Raw genomic sequence first — 21,317 nt, forward strand, 5'->3', positions numbered from 1 at the left:
GAAAAGGCAGGGAGTCAAAATCCTACGTCCTATTTTGGGCTCAGCCACACGCCGGTGGTGTGATTGGACTCACTCGCTTCCCCTCTCACACTGTGGTTTCCCCATCTGGAACCCAGTGGCCCTAAAATAGTGCTATTTCCCAGCCCTGTGGGAGAAGGAACAGGCCAAGAGAGTCTATTGCCCAAATCAATAATAATGATGATAACAGCAGTGATTATGCTTTCCAAACTTACAACACTTCATCTGCTCAACCCTCCCCACTTCTTTTAAAGTAATCATACAAGAAAATACACCAGCAGAAGGACAGCTTCTCATTGGACTTTCCTGACTCTGGGACTCAGCATAAGTCACTGTGGAACACCTTTGTTTTGTTCCCGATTCTGTCTCTAATTGCTGAGTGACCTTTGCCAGATCACTTCATCCTGTAGGTCTGCAGGATTGTTTGTTTCATCAGAGGACAGTGCCAAATGCTTCCCCAGGCTCTTTCAGTTCTAGGATTCTGTGTTTTGGTTGAGCACTGTATTAGTTTCCAACAGCTGCTGTAACAAATTAACACAACTTTAGTGGCTTAAGACAACAGAAATGTGTGCTCTTTCTGTTCTGGAGACCAGAAGCCTGAAATCAAGGTGCCAGCAGGGCCACCCTCCAGGCTCCAGAGGATAATCTGTTGCTTGGCTCTTCTAGCTTCTGGTTGCGGCTGACATCCTTAGTGTTCTTTGGCACATAGCTGCGTCACTCCAACCTCTGCCTTCATAGTCACATTGGCTTCTGTGTACGTCTCAAATATCTCTCTGTTTCTCTGTTATATGGATAGCATTTAGGGTCCACCCAGCTAATCCAGGGTGAAGTCCTCATCTCAAAATCCTGAACTTAATCACATCTGCAAAGACTCTTTCCCAAATGTTACATTTCTAGGCTCCACAGATTGAGACATAGACAAACCTTGGGGAATGGGGTGTGGGGGTTATTTCTCGGCCTATTGACCATGACCAGCTCAAGGTCCAGGGAGATTTGAGACATGCAGGAGAGTGCACCCCTGTTCCCCAAGGGCAAGTAGTCCAATTGAGGAGTCATCACTCACATGCAACACTGTCAAGGAACAACACAAGCCAGGAGGTAGCAAGTATGGAGAGCCTGTGTAGCCTTGGGGAAAGAGCAGGGGCTCTGGACCTCGACTGCCCTGGGTTCACATCCAAGTCTTACCACCTGCCAGCCAAGGGACCTTGAACAAATAGTTTCATGTCTCTGGGGAAAATTATACTTACTGTATAAGTATGTAATAAAGATTAAGTATGGGCCAGTCTCAGTGGTTCACACCTCTAGTCCCAGCACTTTGGGAGGCCAAGGTGGGAGGAACACTTGAGGTCAAGAGTTAGAGACTAGCCTGGATCAGATAGCAAGACATTATCTCTACAAAAACAAAAAAATTAGCCTGGTGTGGTGGCACTCCCCTGTGGTCCCAGCTACTTGGGAGGCTGAGGTGGAAGGATTGCTTGAACCCAGGAGTTGCAGTCTGAAATGAGCTATGGTTGCACCATTGCTCTCCAGCCTGGGTGACAGAGCAAGACCCTATCTCCCCAAAATAAAAACCTAAAAAAAGATTAGCTATAATATGTTCAGTGACTAGCATCTGATAGGTGCTTATGATTCAGCATCAAATAAATGGGACAGCAAAAGGCAAGTGTGTGTGTGTGTGTGTGTGTGTGTGTGTGTGTACATGCATACATGTCTGACACCATCTGCTAAGACAGTTTTGGAGACTACTGGGAGCATGTACCAGTACATGGTGGAGTAACTAGAGTGATTATCCACTGAATGATGAAGGACCAAGAACAGAAAAGTGAAAATGACTTGCCCCAGTTTGCACAGGAGGTCATTGCATAGATGGGTGTAGAATCAAGGTTTTCCAGAAAGCATTTTCCTCCACTTCCCAAAACTTTTGCTGTCTGGATGATATTTCTACAGACAGCAAGTGATGTCCATTTATAACCTTGGTTTAGCCAGAGAATACTGGAGATGATCAAGCCCACAGGCTCACACAAATCCAACCCTTCAAACTGTCATTAGCTTGATGCTCCATGACCATGGGTTGACACAATCACCAACAGAGACAGGGAGGCTAGATAGCCCTTCTTCACTCTCCACTGATCAGTGGGCATCCCTGTGCATGGACGGTTCCTCTGAGTGTAGCTTTTGCCATAAAAATGAGATAAGAAGAACAGAGGAAATGCTGTTTACTGCCAACTCTCTGCTCCTGTGTACAGATCTTCAGCTGAGTCAATGTTTAACCCCTGTCTGGAGTCAATGTTTAATCCCAGGCCAGCCAGCCCTGCAATCCAGCATTCCTCATCAAGCCTAAAATATAGTTATTTTAGAATCAACCACTGAAGAATAAAATTGGGACTGAATCTGCCAAAGCTAAATAGACTCTCCCCACTTTTAAAGGATACTGGCTGTTTGGAATTATTCATGCCATCTATTCCCATTAGCAGATAGTGATATGGAGTTTGCTGACCCTAGCTGTCACTCAGTGGCACGAGCACAGTGTTTATTCTTCCTGTTTCAGTTCTTCCTTTTGGGCTGGGGGAGAAGAGCAATGGGTGGGGACCACTGCCCTTGTTATGCAGTTGGCAATGCTGCTGGCTGGCAACATGCTTTCTTGTGAGGCTGCTACTTGGAATCCCACTAGGGGAGCTGGAACTTGAATGTTCTGGTTGGCTGCATTTAGGCATGTTTTCTGGGAGTTTCTGAGCCCAGATTTATGTTTAAAGGCCTAAACCTTTCCCCCGGTGAGTCTCCCTGTTAAGGAGCAGGTGGGAGAGGGAAGAGTTCATTAGAAAGACCCTGACTATTGGTGATTCTCTAGGGGCTTCCTAGGGTCCTTCCTAAGGAGCTCAGGGCACATGGCACCTACAAATGGGCAGCATTATGTCAATTCTAAGAACAACCTTAATCAAGGAAGTCAAAAGATGGCAAGCTAGGTGGTGGGGTGCAGGGACGTGAAGAGGGAAGGAAGGCTGCTGTCAGATTAGCAGCTCTAGTCTTCAGTTGGTGTTGGAGAGGTGACTCACTGGCCAAATGTATGCATGCAATGCTCAAATCTTTTCACTTTCTTCTGTGAACACACTGAAGCACCTCCTTCTCCTTGACCACCTGCCTCCCTGTGTCACTGCCCTGATGTCCCATCCTTCACCTGTTTTCCTAGCTCAGGTGCCTCCCAGTCAGAGAGTGAAAACGACATTTCTTCTGGGGCTCCCAGCGTGGGGAGGTTGTTGGTACCCTTTCTCATTTTGGCTGGTGAAGGAGTGAAGGTGGAAACTGTGGTAAGAGCCCCCTGAGATTGCCTGTGTCCAGCCCTGAGGAGCCTGCCCTGGGGAGTGGGGAGTGAAGTGGAACATAAAAGGCCCTGGAGGCTGGGCGTGGTGGCCCGCACCTGTAATCCCAGCACTTCAGGAGGCCAAGGGAGGCAGATCACTTGAGGCCGGGAGTTAGAGACCAGCCTGGCCAACACGGTGAAAAATACTCTACTAAAAATACAAAAGTTAGCCAGCCATGCTGGCGTGCGCCTGTAATCCCAGCTACTCAGGTGGCTGAGGTAGGAGGACTGCTTGAACCCTGGAGGTGGAGGTTGCAGTGAGCCAAGATTGTGCCACTGCACTCCAGCCTGGGTGAGGGAGCAAGAGTCTGTCTCAAAATTAAATAAATAAATAAAAATAAAAAAAAAAAAAAAAAAAAGAAAGAAAAGAAAAGAAAAAAGAAAAAGTCCCTGGAAATGGAAAGTCAGCCATGGTCCAAAAGCTCTCTCAATTCTTCTTTGGGCCTAGTCCCTACACTCCAAAGAGCTTTGATTCTTTGTTTCTGAGAGGCAGGGACATATGAGCAAACATTTTTTGAGGTTACCGAACCATTGTCCTGGGTGCTCTTACCTCCACACCCTGGCTAGGGAGGGGCGGAAGGAGGAAGATTTTTAGAGTAGGCATCCAAAGTCAATAGGTGGAGTGTCAGGTGACAGGGCCCAGCCCCTCTTATAAGCCACTGGGGTCCTCCGGAAGACTTGGCTGTTTCCTTGTTCCTGGTCTGAGCCTGGCTGTCAGCCCAAGGCTTGCCTGGCAGGCGGCGATTGGAAAAATAGCCCCTGTAATCCCCTGCAGCCTGTGTTCATCTGAGCCTCAATGTCCCCATCTGTAGAATGGGAGTCTGTTTCTTTTTGGTGACGTATATTGTAATTAATTTGTAGTTGTCTGTACTCCACTGGCAGAGGTAAGGAAGGAAAGTGCTGGCCCCATAAAATGTTCAGATTAGTTGCATTTACTAATCAGTCTGATCTTCCCATGCCAGGCCCTAAAGAAGCCACATTCTGAATTTTTTTTCTTGAACTCTTGTCTGAAATGAAACGCAGTATCTTCAGACAAATTAGAGCATTCTGAAAACACCTTTGGATACAATAGTCCTAGCTTTCTTCCTCTTCTCTAAAGTACTCAAGGTTAGGAAGCCAGAATTTTGCCACTCAGGGAAAGAAGTAGCCTTTGTTTGACCCTCTATGCTCACAGCAGAACTGGTAGATCTGAATAGAGGTAGCAAATAAGTGAGGAGTGGGAATAAGGCCAGAGGTTGGCTGAGGCAGAACATAGAAGAGTTCAGATCCTATTCAGCAAATGTGTGTCTTTTTGTTGTTGCTGTTTGTACAGATGAGGTCTCACTATGTTGTCCAGGCTGGTTTCTAACTCCTGGCATCAAGTGATCCTCCTGCCTCGGGGTCCCACACTGCTGGGATTACAGGCATGAGCCACGGTGCCTGGCTTCAATCAATGTCTTTGATGCAATGCATCCAGGAGGCAAACAGTCTTTGATGCAATGCATCCAGGAGGCCTGCAGGCTGGGGGCATTGGCACCGGTGATCTCCACATGCCTCTAGAGGTGCAGCATGGGGTTCTCTCCCGAGGCTGCCGCTTCTCTGCTGCCCACATGGCTTTCATCTGGCCCATTAGAGAGTAGGCAGTAGGATGACAGCTCATCCTCCTGCTGACAGCGAAGGAAGCAGGCAGGCTCGGAAAGGCCAGCACCTGTAAACCAAGCTGTGTCACCGTATGAAAAATGAAGAGCTTGGTGGCACTGCACCCTGAATGCAGAGTTTGTTTCTTTCTGAGTAGAATCTCCATTCTCCATTCCTCGTTAGTCATGCTTTCAGCTCTGGGGTATCTGTACCAGGGGAGCACAATCAAATAACCTGTGTTTCTTTGGCTGAAGTGCGCTATGGGTCTCTCTGTGAGGTATCTTCCTCTAGGGTCTGACTGAGGCTGTTATTAAACTGACTTTTTATGTGTCAGACCACAGTGGGCTACTGGAGGAGAGGAAGAAACCTCCAGCATGTTAGCAGAGAGCTCTGAGAAGTTGGCTGAGAGTCAGGCATTTGCCCTAAGTAACCTGAGACAGATAGACATCCCCGCAAATAAAGATCTGAGCTCCTTTTATACATATGCCAGCAAGGACCTCAGGGCTGGTACCTGAATTTTTAGCTCTAGTTCTGGCTCTCTGAACTTTTTTATAGTGCCTCATTAGGCCGGGATTGTAATAAACTAGTTAGGTGACTAAAGAGAACCAATTCCTGGAAATGATTATGAAACCTTCCATGCACGAGCCTAAAAAAGAGAGAGAGAGGGAGAGAGAAAGAAATAAGCAAGCCTTTAGAGCTTTACACAGGAAAGGACCTGACCAGATACTCAGACTATACGTCCAAGCAAGGGGGAAGGCAGGGGACACCACAGAGATCGAGAATGAAGCTGTGGAGATGGGCTGCTTTGCATGAAGTCCCAGCGTGCCCTTTCCTGAGTAGTGTAACTTAATTTATCTGGTCCTCAGTTTTCCCATCTGTGAAATGGGAATGATCACACCCACCTTACAGAAATGTTGCCGTAACTGTGATACACAATGTGAAAACACCTGGGATAGTGCCTGCTGTGCAGAAACACATTAACAAGCAGTAGCAGCGTTAGTAAGTAACAGGGTGAGGAGAACTGCAGAATTGCTCCCTAACCTGAGAATCTGCTTGATCTTGTGAATATCAATGGCCTCCCTGCATCCTCAATTAGAGTCTAGGTTAGAAATCCCCAGGGAGGCTTCCCTGATTCTTGATGTTTGCCTGCCCCTCATCTCAGTCGTGCTAGCCGGAGGTATAAGATGAAAAACAAAAGCACTGACAATACTCTCCTCTGCCAGTTTGGTCTCTGGCCCTTTAAATCAACACTCCTGCCTACTCCATGGATCAGTTAGCACATAAAGGAGAGCTGTAAACACTTGGGGCTTCCCCGCTTCTTTCCCTGAATGTTCTTACTCAGATCTTATCTCTGCCCCCTACAAACTCTTGGCCCTGGGAATCTAATCTGGCTCTGCTCTGGCCTTTTGAACTCCTACCAGCTCCACCACTGGTGGGGCTTGACTTTCCCTATAACGGCCTCCCTGCTAGAAACGCTCCTGGCTCTAGCCATGTGGCCAACACTCTTGCTGGGCTGATGGTCTCCTCTCTCTCCTTCTTCCCCCATGATGGGGTAGTCAGACAGAACATTCTAGCTGCTGAATTCCACAGTGAAAGTATTAGAGCCATTCCGAGGAAGGAGAGGTCCTAGAGAAAGGTGGTCAGGAAGCCCTTGAGGAAGAATAGGATCTGATCTCCAGACCCCAGCGGGAACAAGACAGTCCTATACAATTTCATGGCTTAGTGCAGGGATTGGCAGATTCTGGCTCAAGGGCCAAATCCAGCCTCCCTCTTGTTTTGGGAAATAAAGTTTTGTTGGAACACAGCTGTGGTCATTTGTTTCTGGATTGCCTGGCTGCGTTTGTGCTGCAATGGCAGAACCGAGTAGTTGCCACAGAGACTGTACGGCCTGCAAAGCCTAAAATATTTACCATGTGGCCCTTTACTGAAGACATGGCCAACCCCTGGTTTAGTGCATCAGGCTTCCCCAAACAGTGATGTGAGGAACTCCAGCCCCGTGAGACTGCTTCAATGAAACACAATAATCCAACACATCTGGGAAACACACATGCTGTCCCCACCCCGAGGTGTGGAAGGCCAAGGTGTTTCACAATACACCTTCATGTAGCAAAGGGTCCAAAAGATCCTGCATAGAAGAATGTTTGTGGTTTCCCAGCATTTCCAAAACTTCATTAATCTACCAAACCTCCTTCTCCTCAGAACACCTTTTCACATCCTGAGAATCTAGCATTGGAAACAGTCTGGGTACTGGGCCCATCCCTGCCACAAATGAGAACCAATTCCTGGAAAAGATCATGAAACCTTCCATGCACGAGCCTAAGAGAGAGAGAGAAAGAAGCAAGCCTTTCGAGCTTTACACAGGAAAGGACCTGACCAGATGCCTAGACCATAAATCCAAGCGAGGGGCACAGTGATCCAGAGCATAGCTGTGAAGGTAGGCTGCTCTGAGTGGCCTTGGCTGAAGTACACACCTTGCAGAGCCTGCTCCCTCATTGATTGAATGGGATCCATGATGTCTGTCCTATCTCCGTTACAGGATTTTTTGGGGCAGGTCATCGAGAAAGTGAACAGGAAAATAGTCTCGAGGGATGACTGTGGTATCCTTGATTTTTGACAATGAGTTTTGCTTTGGTACAATGCTCAGCAACGGTGAAGGGAAAAAGGCCCTGAACCATGGTCACGAGTTCTCTTTGCTAGTCCTCACAGTGCTATAACTAACTGGGTTAACTGGGTGACTTTAAACAAGCGCCCCCTACCTGTACTTAACCCTGCTGGGCCTCATGTCCCTCTCTTCTAGAATGAGGGCTTTAGACTAGTTAATCTCTAAAGATCTGTTAGCTTTGAAATTCTGTGATTCCATGTGGTTAGATGTGTGCAACTTCCCTACTTATCCAAAACAACAGGTTTCTCTTACAAGCCATGAAACCTGCATCTCCTTGATTTTCTTGGTACAATGTCTGTGTTCAGAACCAGATATGAAGAGGTATTACTGAAGGATTTCTGTGCTGCTGACAGCTTAGAAGGCAGTGTTAAGCCTTCTGGAAATGTCTACCTGGCAATTCTCAGCTCAATATTGGAGCCTGTCTTTCCTTTCTGCCTCCACTACTCAGGCTGTTCCATCCAATAATGGAGCCCAGTTTGCCAGCGGATCTGGCAAAAGAAAAGAGTGGATGTGATTCCTGGAAAGGCACTGGGGCCAAGGGTGGAGCCTAAGTTCCCTGACAGGCATGAGCTGATGTAGTTACAGGGCAGAATCCACATAAAATTCCTCTCTTTTGTCTCCCACCTCACCCCCAAAAACCATCTTCCAGCTTCACCAACAGTCCTCCATATCGAGGATTTATAAGCAGCTGAACAAGAGGGGCTTTATGAAGAAGGCGAGAATCTACTGAAAATACCCTGCTCCTCCATGAATGTAGGAAAATCCCAGAAAATCTTGGCCAGGTCAAAAGGTCTATGTCACAATGAGCCCGGGTCCAAATGGGGCGGGATGATGTGAAGAATGGGTGTTTGCTCTTTTGGTCTCAGTGTAGAAACCAGCTGCCTGTGGGGTCATCTAGGGGACTCCGAAAAGGAGGGACAGAAGCCCAGGGGGACCCAGAGCTCTTGCAGGGGCAGGGTGCCCAGAGGCCACTGAGCCCCCAAGTCAGTCAATCCGCCACAGGTATTTATTGGGGTCCTACTGAGTTGGAAGTTCTCTGGAGGACATCACAAGACAGATAAAAAGCAATTACTGCCCTAAAGGAGCTTAGAATCTACTTGAGAAGGCAAGGCTGGTACACTTAAATATAATTACATGTGAGTGGGAGGCTGAGTGCTAACAATAGTCAGAAAATGGTCCCCCAGCAAGGGCTGGGAGTGATGATAGAGGATTTGTCACTTTCCACACTCATTGGAAGCCTCTTCTGTTTTCAAACATTCAGGAATGGGAATTTCACGCTTTTCCTAGGTGACCTCTTCCAATGTTTCATACAACTTTCTTGAAGTCTCCTTTGAGTCATCTTGTAACCTTTGGACGTGGATAATGCTTGACTTTCTTGGGCCCAAGGACAGCCAGCCTTTCTTCCATGGGTGGAGCCCCGGCTTCATCAGCTTCTCTTCCCACAGGTGGAGGAAGGATGATGGAAAGAGGCTGGGGTCCTGAAGGCCTTCGATCTTGGTCCTCCTCCCATGGTAACTGAGCAGTTCATCTTTCTGTCCCTCAGGGTCCTGGATTCCTCTCTGGGGCAGTCAGGCTGGCCTCAGCAGGAAGAGAGTCATCCTGGAGCATCTTTCTTTCCACATGGGGCAGCTGGTCTGGTTGGAGGTTCACTTCCAGAAAATGTGTCACCTGAATTAGGGTGACCCTTTCTGCCTCCTGAGCTGCAGAGACACAGAGCAGACTGTGAGGCTTCTGGGTAAGGACAGCACTGACTTTGATTTCCTAAGAACCATTCCCACCCACTGCAAGTTTTCAAGAACTTTCCAACACAGTAGCAATGGAGCCCTAGTTGGTTAAGTTAAGCCAGCCTAGCCCCTGATAGGGCTTGGACTTCGGGACCTGGGTCTGAGAATCTTAGCCTCCTCCACCTGCTGACAGAAAATCTCATCCTTTCTTTAGTAGGTCTACATATCACAGAGCCGTCACTTTAAGAGTACTTAAACCTGGGCACATTGCTCTCAGAGAATCTTAGCAGGGCCTTGCAGAAGGGGGAAAATACGAGGTTTGATCCCAGGGCTGGGCCCTGCACTCCTGCTCTCTGCTGTGAGGGTTGCTTATGAGGCTTATGGTTAACATAGGCATCATAGCCTTTGTAATCCTCCAGGAACTTCTCCTTATGCTCTGGGATGCCACTGACACATAAGTACAGAGAAAATTTCTGATTTTATTAATTAAAAACCAAGGCAGTTTGGTCAGGGTGGCTCACGCCTATAATCCCAGCAATTTGGGAGGCCGAGAATCACTTGATGTCAGGAATTCAACACCATTCTGGCCAATACAGTGAAACCCCATCTCTACTAAAAATACAAAAATTAGCCAGGCATGATGGTACACACCTGTAGTCCTAGCTACTTGGGAGGCTGAGGCAGGAGAATTGCTTGAATCTGGGAGACAGAGGTTGTAGTGAGCCGAGATTGCACCATTGCACTCCAGCCTGGATGACAGAACAAGACTCTGTCAAAAAAAAAAAAAAAGAAAAGAAAAGAAAAGAAAAGGAAGGAAGGAAGGAAGGAAAGAAAGCAAGAAAGAAAAAGAAAGAAAGAAAGGAAGAAAGAAAGAAGAAAGGAAGGAAGGAAGAGAAAAGAAAGGAAGAAAGAAAGAAAGAGAAAAAGAAAAAAAGAAAAGAAGAAAGAAAGAAAAGAAACCGAGGCCAAGAGTGGTTAAATGGCTCAGGCTAGAATTTAGCTCTTCTACACTGAAAAGTCCTGGCAGGACTCTACCCCTACCCAGCCTTGAGGGTGTCAGGTGGGAACCAGAACTCTTCTGTCTAGCCTTGAGGCTACTGAACTCACAGGTCCTCCTTCTCCGGAGCTTCCTTTGCAATAGAACCAGAGCCATAAGCATAAACAGGGCCAGCATGGTAGAGACAGGAGCCAGGGTCCGAGAGCTGCTTTCATCTTCAGGAAAAGCACTAGAGCGGGGATGGAAAGAGCACAGGAGAGAGGAGGTTGGAGCCGGTCAGAAGATTAAAGACCATTTGCCCACGTCCTCATTTTACAGGTGGGGGAGCTGAGGCCAAAGCAAGTGGGCAACCCTGGTTCCCATGGCAGGTTAGTGGCAGAACTGGGACTAGAATCTCTGTCTTCAGGCTTCCAAGCCCGAATCCTTTTCCCTCTTCCACCCATCTGTGTGTGGGCCCTGCAAGGCCTCCCAGTGAGAAAGAAGTGGTAGTCAGTGACTCCAGCCTCAGCAATGGGCTCTGCCACAACCTTTCCTTGTGGCTTCAGTGCATCACCCCCTCTCTCTGGAGTTTCTGTTCTTCATCTTTAAAAACAGAAAATCCTAATGAAGGTTCCAGCCTAAATATTGTCTTTCTGTCATTTAGATATCACTTGAAAACCACATGGAAATACTCAGGGAGTGTTCTCATAGCAAGGCCCCTTGAGTGAGGGAGGGCATCTGATGTGTATGTCACTGTCTTGTGGGTACAAAGGGAGAGAAGTGAGCAGAGGGAGAGGGGCCTCCCTTGCATGCCAGGGATGAGACAGATGTGGGGCCCCCTGACTGGGAGAAAGTGCCTGGGGGTTACCTCTTCACAGAGGACTCCTTTCCAGGGGGCCTCCAGGGTCCTACTGCCGGGGCCTGGCTCAGCGTTGCTTGGGGAACTCTGTCTCCAGTGGCAGCATCTAGGTCCCCTGCAGCGCTTCCTTCCCCAGATGCTGCCTCTACGCTGGTCCACACACCTGCAGCTGGAGTTCCCAAGGTCCACACGCCTATAGCTGGAGTTGTTTCTCCAACGTAGCCCAGAGATTGCTGCTTAGAAACTGGCATTGCTCGTGGGAGGATTTCCCAGGCCAGAGTTTCTGAGACCAGAGCTGGTGGTCTAATGGTTCCTAGGACATTTTTGGCTGCATCAAGAGTGATCCTGACCCCCTCTGTGTCCTCCCTTGGCCTATCAGCCTTGGTAGTTGTCATCTCCCTCCTGTCCTTGCTGGCTCTCGCCCTGTTTGTCACTGAGCTTCTGGTGCCCCCCCAAACACCTTCTGTTGTATTGGACATGCTTCTGCTTTTTGAAGCTGGACTCTCTGGAATGGGAGCTGTTACTGTGACGGAACCCTCCGCCCAGCTGCCTGTCCCTGGAGCTGCTAGCCTGGTTGCTCCTGGGGTTTGTCTTCCCTCAGCTGAAGCTGTGGTCATGCTGGTTCCTGGAGTTGAAGCAACTGTGTCCCATGCTGTCCCCTGTCCTGAGGTCTGGGTGGTTCCTGGGGTCCATCTGTTGGCCACTGGAAATGCTGTTCCATAGGATCTCATGGTGAGCTCCCCAACAGCTGAAGTGGCTGTGGGGAGGGTGCTGGAGGGACCTGTGTGGACAGCAGAGGGAGGCCACATGGGAAGGCTGGCAGGCGGCCTACTGGTTTTGGCAAAGGACACCAGGTTTCAAATGTCTGCTAAGTGGAATGCAACCTCACTAAGAGATGCAGTCTTTGACCAATAGTTTGGATAAAATTAAAAATAGGAAAATTTTTCATTATCCAGTCTGTGGCAGACATTCTCTAGTCTGTGGCAGACACTGACATGTTATATTCCTATTTCCTTTACCCATGCCCACATATTTTCTATCCAGCTGTCTTGAACCCCCAAGCTGCTTTCTCCAGAGGCCCACCTCCCAGCAGGTATTGGTCTTCAAAAAAGACAAAAGAAACACTGCAGTTCTAGCAGAGCAGCCAGTTGCAGCAGGCGGCTAGAGAACAGCATCCTAATAGAATTAACCTGCTCTCAGGCTGCCTCCTGTCATGCTGTCTCCTCTGCCAAGTGGCCTTTCACAGCCTGGATGCCCTTCCTATGCTCTGGGTGCCTGACTTGGGATCAACAACCAGAACCTGCCACAGAGGGCCTAGGCCTGGGATCTGTCAGAGGCCTGCTGAGGGGCTCAGCAAGAGTCTGTGTGAGGCACAGCCCAGTTGCAATTCTTCTGTCCTGCCTGTCACACCTCCTCTGCAGTGCTGCCGCTTCTCTGCATGTCTGAACATGTAGTTATCGGGATCCTAAGAAGCCGCATTATCCCATTCTTGGAGCCATCTCCAAATATATATTTCATGACATTTGGGGGATTCGGGTGGGAGAGTGTACATGCATTCACTGGGGGAAGTTTTTCCTAAAATCTCCCTTTCTTTTGAAGGTCGCCTTCTTCTGAAATGAAAGCCTACTTCTTAAAGTCTTTGCCTTGCCCCAGCTTTTCATTGTCACTTCCCTAATGTTTCAAGCCCTTCTACGTCTCTGAGCCTTCTCTCGCACTTCCTCCTTCCTAGAACGTGCTTCACCAAGCTTGACCTATCAGCCATCAGCTCATACCTGCAGAGATGGTCAGATTCATGCTTAAGAACAGCATGGCGTTTTCACTTCCAATGCCGCAGAGGTAGCATCCGATGTCATCCGGGGACAGTTGGGACAGCCTCACCACAAACAGGCCTCTCTGTGGAAAGTCTGTGAGGGCCACACGGTCACGATAGCGATGGTGAGTGTAGTGGTTGGTGGACACAATGGTCTGGCAGATCCATCTTGGGGGCCCCAGACGGCACCAGTACTTCCTTTGGTGCCTGTTGACAGATGAGGGGGCATAACGGCAGTGGATGGTGACAGCTCCTCCAGGCTCCCCAGACACCAGCCTTGAGCCCTTCAATGCATTTGGAGCTGTAGAAAGAGAAGGAAGTCAAAGGAGAGGGAGTGGTGAGCATAGTCACTGTTTGGGGAGTCACGAGCTTTGAACTCTGCGAGAATTAGGGGTCAGGTCAGAAAATGCCACTGTGAACATGGAACAGAATCAATATAGAAACGGCAGAACTCAGCCATTGGGAAAGCCGATGTTGCCCCAAGGTATGGAAGATGAAAATGTCATCATAATCTTACCCACTATTTAGCTAACACTTATCCTGTGCTATCCTGGTCCATCCAGAGCATGGTTCCCCTGTGCTCCAATACAGATGTTTAAAATGATGCTATCTGAGCACATGTATAAGGGCTGAGGCAACATCTGACACTCACTCACTCAGTCACTCCTCACTGTAGATTTAGACAACACCGTCCAAACGATGCCACCGATGATAACATTAAATGATAATTTATCATTAAAATACAAAAATATTCACAATTATAACAAGGACCCTTTCAGGACACCAGTGATGATTCCCTGATAGAAGGGCTCTGGTTTGCATGGAATGTAAAAGAAAGATGCTAAACAGTAAGAACATATCAGTGTATCTTTCATGTGCAAAAGACGAGGAGCCCTGAAACACAAGAATCCCGTTCTGCTTGCTGGGTACCTGTCTGGACCAGAGGTTGCAAAATTCTTCACACTAGTCACTTTTCCATAGAAACAGAAACAACCAAATGCTACCATATAAGCACAGAGGAGCAGTACTGTGAATATGTCTGCTTGGCAACAGGCATAAGGACAATTCGTAGTTGAACCACATATATGGCCAGCTTCCTAGATGACTTAAATGTGATGGGGTGCAAGCAGAAACAAAGTTTATTCTTTCTCTCACTGACTCTTCATACCTTCTCCATGGACATCTCTGATCCTTGATGAAATCTCAGGCACAATCTCATGTATAGTAGCTTTCATAATCTCTCCCGGATAATAAAAAGCCCCACTTAGTCTAAACTTATACATCCAGTCCAGTCCAATGAAAGATTACAACTCCAATCTCTTGCCCAGTCGAAACCTTTTCCTTTCTCCCAGCTGGGCTTGGAGTCTGTCATGGAGGAGGGGGGCACGGTTGGGGTCTCTTGCTTTGCTCTACCCCTTCCCCTGTTCAAAGCTTCTGTTTGGGAGTCCCTGCAGGGTTGGGTATAGTGGGGAGAGGAGAGGTGAATGAGACAGTTATGATCTGCCCTTGGTGCTTTCTGGGCATGGCAGATGACCAAGGCTGCCTCTTTTTTGCCTACCAGATATATTTTTAACATAGATGGCTGTCGTTCTCTCCTTATGAGAACTGCATATTCTTCTGCTGGCCTTTGGTGGCCACCACCCACAAGCCTATGACTTCTGGCTATCTGCCCTGCTCTGTGGTCATAGTCCCCTCTGGGTGGCCCTCTAGGTGGAGGCCCTGCATTTAGACACAGGAGGCACACCTGTGTCCTGCGGTCAGAAGAAATCTGGAACAAAGGGCAAGCTTGTTGAGTGACTTTCTGGAAGTTCCTTCTCTTACTTGGCTTAAAGTGAGGAAAAAGTGATGTCTCCTGTCCCCTGGGACAAGTGGAGGGGACCACAACACAGGGACATCTCTCTGACACAGAGAGCTCTGCAGCCGCTGATGATTCTCTCCCTCCCTCATTTGGCCTGGACAGATTCCCGCGGGGCTGTTGCTGGGACCAGCTCCATGGTGTCTTTCTACAGCCCTGTACATGTGGTTTAGCATCTTGCGGTAGGATGTGGATGCCTGGCACCTATCAGTTTGTTCTGTCTTTAGGACCTCTAAACCCCAGAAAGTGCAGTTCAATATCCTTGATTTGGTTTGGATGTTTGTCCCCTCCAAATCTCATGCTGAAATGTGTTTCCCAATGTTGAGGGTAGGGCCTGGTGGGAGGTGATTGGGTCGTGGGGTCATCCATCATGAATGGTTTAGCACCATCCCCTTGGGGCTAAATGAGTTATTTCTCAGTTCACATGAGATCTGGGGCCTCCCCTCACCCCTTCTTTTGCTCCCTCTCTTGCCATGTGCTGTGCTGCTCCTGTTTTGCCTCCCCCATGAGCAAACGCTTCCTAAAGCCTCACCAGAAGCTGAGCAGATAACGGCAGCATGCTTCCTGTACAGCCTGCAGAACCATGAGCAAGATTATACTTCTTTCCTGTATAAATTACCCAGTGTCAGGTATTTCTTTATAGCACCGTAAAAATGGCCTAATATAATCCTATTACCAGGAACAGTTAAGTAATTTGTGGGTGCCAGAGCAAAATGAAAATGCAGGACTTCTTGTTCAAAAGTTATTAGGAATTTCAACATGGCAACAGCAGAGCATTAAGCCGAGTACCTTCTGAGTATGGGGTCCTGTGTGAATGCACAAGCCCGGGAAACCTACCCTGCCTATTATGTGTGTATTCAGGTCTAATTACAGGAAGAGCAGAGGTCATAAATGTTACGGCTGTATGGATACTCACTGTAAGTTTAATTAAGCAACACAACCCAAACCATGCCACTAATGAGAAAGTTAAATTACCATTTAAATTTACCGAGTTATGAATATTTGCAATATTCACAATGACAAACAAGGACCATTTCAGGACAACAGTGATGATGCCCTGATAAAGTGTGCATACCTCAGATTTCAGGGATTCTCCTGATCCGCATGTGGCACATTTGAGAGGAGCATGGTTCCATGAATCAGCAGGATGAGGTGGTCTGACTTTACAGTAGAAAGCTGATTAAGAACCCTTAATCGACCCTTGCAATGCACATAATTTTTTATTAATACCGAAGTTAAGAACCAATACCTTAAGGATTCATTTGATAGATCACTAATCAGTAGCTCTTTGTTATAAATAATTTTAAGGTTTGGGAAATTTTATATTAACTATCATAAGAATTCAAGACCAGGCCAGCATTTTAGGGTCGATGTGTACCCACCTGGGGGCCCTGATGCCAATTCTCTGCTCATCCGTGGAGGTGGGTTTCCTGGCTCTCATCCATCATTGTTACTCAGCAATTGTCTATTGCTATGGCTTCCATTAGGAGAGGCTAAGGCTGCCTATAGCTGTAGGGAGCCTGACTTGGTCTGAGAGAGCCTGAGAGGTCTGAGGTCCATGGTTGAACAAAGGGAGGGTAGAGGTTATACCTGCAAAGGAGCTCTCCTCCCTCCAGCAGAGGGGCGACGAAGGCGTGAGTGTTCCCATGGTCCGGAGATGGGTCCTGGAGGGGAGAGAGCCCTCCCACAGCCATCTTGGATGGGGTCTTTTTTGTGGAAGGGCGAAAGAAGAACCTGCAGCAAAGGAAGGAGATGGGTCATCAGGGAGCCATCCATGTGTCCAGAAAGGCACCCACAGAGGAAGAAGCAAACAGCCAGCTCCAAACCCGTGCCAGGCCAGATAGTTCCAGGCCATCCATCAGGTAAGAGCTGCCTGCCCTCCTGCAGCTTCTCCCTCCCACTGCTACCACCTTGCTGGGGTCTCAGGCAGCAGCTGCCTAGAGGGGGAGGAGAGAGGGTGGGGAAGTGGGAAGGCAGCAACCACACCCCCTAACTGGACTGCAGGCCTTGGGGGGATGAGGTAGTATACCTTTAAATGAAGATTAAAGTGCTGACCAAAGCATTTAACTGGAAACTTTTAATGATCAAATTTAGAACGTTTGAGACTTAAAGCAAATAATTTAGGACTGTTACTTAGCAGAAAAATCATGGGCCTGCCTGAGTTGTCATTTGGGGACAGGGGAAGCCTGCTGTTACTGAAAAATGTTAAAAGGGACAGCAGGAGGTTAAAAAGGTGGTATGATTTTATCACACAGAGTGCTTACTCAAATATTGGCTACTTTTTTTTTGTTTTTGTTTTTGTTTTGAGATGGAGTCTCACTCTGTTGCCCAGGCTGGAGTACTGTGGCGCAATCTCAGCTCACTGCAACCTCTGCCTCCCGGATTCAACCGATTCTTCTGCCTCAACCTGTAGAGTAGCTGGGACTACAGGTGCGTGCCACCACGCCCAGCTAATTTTTGTATTTTTAGTAGAGACAGGATTTCACCATGTTGGTCAGGCTGGTCTCGAACCCCTGACCTCGTGATCTGCCTGCCTTGGCCTGCCAAAGTGCTGGGAGTATAGTTGTGAGCCACCGCGCCTGGCCTTATTGGCTACCTTTGATTCATTAAAACTCTGATTTGTTTTTAAGCCAGTTGTTAATCCTTTATTTTTGGTATTATCATAGAATTTTCATTCATTCATTAATTTATTCAGTCATTACTTATTAAGCACCTATTTGGAACTAGATTCTAGGTACTGGGTAATCTTGGCGCATGCTCACTGTATTCCTCAATGGTTCCTTATTACCATCAGAATAAAATCTACTACAGCGTGGAGATGTGGCCATTTGTCATCTAAGCATGGTTTATACCTGGACAGTTTTACCATACCAGCCTGTGAGGACCTTAGGGCAGCCTGGAAGACTCAGGTCTGGTTTTGTAAGCCCTGAACCTGGGCTGGGTTTGGGACTCACCTTGTAGCAGGCACAGTATGAGGAAGAAAGGCATTTTCCATCCTGCCCTCCTGTTGGCAACCTGCAAAAAACACTCTAAATGAAAAGAGGCCTGAGAGAAGCTGGGTGAGGGCAGTGGGGACTTGAGAGAACAAGCATCTTCTCGCTTTGGGATCTCGGCTTGCTCGGCGCAGGGGCTGGGTTGCAGATATCTGAGAGTAAGACAAGCACTTCCCTCCCTGAGAAAGCATGACTTTATCCTTAAGCGTGCACATTTATCCTCCTAAGCGTGCACATTTTGGTCACGTCCACGAGGCTAAAATGTCCCTTACCCTTAAGGGTTCTGTGTTTAGAAGAGGTGAAACTCCCTCTATAGGATTCTAGCCCGGGCACCCACTCGCCAGTCTGGAGCTCTGAGTTTGTGGGAGCACCGTGTAGTGGAGAGGCCACGTTTAAAGTCTAAACTCTAGTTGGAATTGTGGGACCTTGGAAAGTTAGTCTCAGGGATTTAATTCCTTTTCAGGGGAATGAAGGAATCTGCATGGGGTTGTTGTTTCACAGCTTAAGTGAGATTGTGGTAAAGTGCCAGCAATGAGCCTGGAGTAGTCCACTTCTGTTCCTCTCCTCGCCACTTCCTGTTCACAGAAGGGGAATTGGTTTTTTCAAGGGAAGATTTCTGTTTCACTGTTAGTGTGCCTCTGGTCAGTAACAAGGAGTTAAAAATTAAATCTCAGACCAAGCAGCTCTCTGCACTGGGGTGCTATTCTGTTTCTTCTCCACAACTTCTAGAAAGCCCTCTCTGTCCCCCCAATCCGCACTGACCTTCACCCCTCTCTGGTCTCTCCCACTGGCCTGGGGAGCTTCCAGAGGGGACGGCTTTGTGTTTCATCCCTCTACCATCATGCTCTGAAAGGGGATCTAGCACATTGTAGATGTGAAATGCACAGCTATTGTGAATAGTAACCCTCCTCTTTTAATGGACACCATACTGATCACTACTCAAAGGTCTTTCACCACTTGCTGATGAAAAAGACAGATTGTGGCTGGGTGCGGTGGCTCATGCCTGAAATCCCAGCACTTTGGGGGGCTGAGGTGGGTGGCTCATGAGGTTAGGAGTTCAAGACCAGCCTGACCAACATGGTAAAACCCCGTCTTTACTAAAAATACAAAAGTTAGCCCCATGTGGTGGCATGCGCTTGTAATCCCAGCTACTCAGAAGACTAAGGCAGTAGAATTGCTTGAACCCAGAAAGTGGAGGTTGCAGTGAGCCTATGCCACTGCACTCCCACTTGGGTGACAGAGCAAGACTCTGTCTCAAAAAAAAAAAAAGACAGAGATTGTACATTATACTTCTTTTGTATTCCCTAGAGGGTATTCATGGATGCTTTTTGATTGATTAAAAATCTACTCTTTGAATCTATCTACTGCTTCTGTTTCTGGGACCTATAGATTTTTTAAAAAGCAAACTAAAGTTAGCCAGTGAGTTTTCTTCCTACTCTGTTATGTTCCTCACTACTGTTAAGGACAGGCGCTAACAGTCAATGGTTTGGCCCATGGGCAGAAACCCCCTCACTCCCCAAACAGTTTAAGCCATGCAAAGCCACTGGCCAGTTTGGGACACAGGCTGTGCAGGAGGGAATCACAAAGAGGAAAACAGGAAATAGGGGAAAAAAGGAGGCAAAGGAAGTAGGAGAAGGGGGAGAGAAAAGGAGAGGTAGGAGGTGAAAGAAGGGAAAAGGGAAGAGAGGGGACAGAAGAGAAAAGTAGAGAGTCCATGGGGTGGCCCTGAGCTTGTTTTCCTGCAATGAGACTTGGCAAGTTGTCACCTCAACTTGGCTCTGCCCAGCCCTCTCCACTGAGGACTTTCCCTGCTCTATCCAGTTTGAGCCCCAAGGGTGGCCAGATCTTTAAAAGTCGATAGACTCTTTATGCATGTTTCTGTGCCTTCCCTCTAGCAAGTCCCCTAGCTTGGGCACTGCGATGGCAGTCTCAGACCCTTCCCTGTCTTACAGAGCTTCCTTCCCCACCCAGAGACTCTCCCAGGGTGTTCTTGCACCTAATTCATTATTTGATTAATATTCGCCAAGTCCTGGCTGATTCTGGGGCTGGTACCTAGACACCCGCTGGGCAAATTTTTCTAAAGCACTAAGTGCTGATGCAGCATGTGTTGGGGCCAAAGTCTCTGCATCACACCATCCAGTTCCTCTGAAGCCACCGGTACAGCAATCTCTGGGCTTCAGGAAGAAAAGCCAGTTCCATGGGGCAATGAGGAAGCAGGAGTGTAAGATAAAATGTTTCCAGGGAATTATCAGCTTTGATTGGAGGCTGGAAGGATAATATTCAACAGAATGTCTCCAAGTCACCCTCTCTGCCAATGACCTTCAGAAATCCTTTCTCCAGGAGACAGGGGTGCCATAATTCAGTAGCCTGGGGCCACAGGCTTCTGTTACTGCACACTGCATTTTAGGGGATGAGACCACATGAGGGTACTCTCTTGTCCCTCTTGTCCTGCTGGGAAGGGTATGCACCTCACCTCAGCTTTAGCACAGGCTGCTGTGTGACTTCCCAGATGCCTACTGGCCCTCTGAGCCCCAGTTCATTCCTATCCCCTCCCCACATCCCCTGGGCAGCAGATAAGAAGGGAAGGAGTCAGTGTGGTATAGAGGAGAGAGCAGAGAACCAGGACTGAGGAGGGGCTGCAGCAGCCTGAGGTTGCTGCAATAACTTGGCCAATGTTCTGTTCCTCTCCTCTATGAAAGAAGAGCTTTTCCCGCATGTTCTTCATGTTTCTTCTCTTTGTAACGTTTTTTTGGTTCTAAATTATCCAGGACTTCTAAGGAACCATGCACTCTGGTGGGTGTGAGCAGAATAATAGGGAACTGAGAGGGAGCCCTTATGTTCTGCACCCTAGAACCGTTAACTGGCCTCCTGGGAAGAAGCCCACCTGCTCTGGGAAGGGCACTGAGGAGCATGTGTGACAGCTATGACTGCAGTTCACCCCCCACATTCAGAGGCAAGATCCCAACCTCCAGGAGAAAGCCTCATTTCACCTTTTGTTCTCTTAGCTTCAGTGTGGCCTCTCCATCCATCTCAGTCCAGAAACGAGATCCAGGTGGACTTTTCTTCTTATGAGATGCAGGTGTTTGGACGTCTTCTGGTTGCTCTTCTTTAAACCTGGAGACTGAGAAGTCAAGGTGGTATGTTGGAAAGCAGCTGGAGCTAGCAACAGAAGGTTGGGGTGTAAGGCATAGCTCTATCACTCACCTCAAGTCACTTCTTTTTGGATTTTATTATTTGTAAGAGGAAGCCAGTCCTAATCCCTTGTCGTTCTTACTGTCACTTATTCCTGAAGAACTTTTCCAAGGGTGGTAACAGTAGCTTCAAGAAAGAAAACAGTGATCCATGTCCTTCCTCCTCTTGTGTCCCCTCCAGTCCGGGGTCTCAGACTATTTAGGATGCCCCAGCTTACCAGCCCATTCAGGCATCTCCCAGACAAGTGATGCAA

The 21,317-nt window shown here is 48.0% G+C and overlaps 1 protein-coding gene across 1 annotated transcript; it reads right to left on the bottom strand.

The window, feature by feature from the left end:
• Positions 1 to 9,194: 9,194 nt before the first annotated feature.
• FCAMR (Fc fragment of IgA and IgM receptor) lies at positions 9,195 to 20,901 on the bottom strand. Its single transcript, XM_023186973.1, is given in 8 exon segments — positions 9,195 to 9,355; positions 10,487 to 10,605; positions 11,224 to 11,995; positions 12,987 to 13,325; positions 16,470 to 16,613; positions 17,834 to 17,908; positions 18,372 to 18,447; positions 20,863 to 20,901. Coding segments are annotated over 8 exon segments (1,725 nt in total).
• Between the last annotated feature and the right edge of the window lie 416 nt (positions 20,902 to 21,317).

This window comes from Piliocolobus tephrosceles, chromosome 1 (assembly GCF_002776525.5).
Source record: "Piliocolobus tephrosceles isolate RC106 chromosome 1, ASM277652v3, whole genome shotgun sequence".
NCBI classification, from domain to species: Eukaryota; Metazoa; Chordata; class Mammalia; order Primates; family Cercopithecidae; genus Piliocolobus; species Piliocolobus tephrosceles.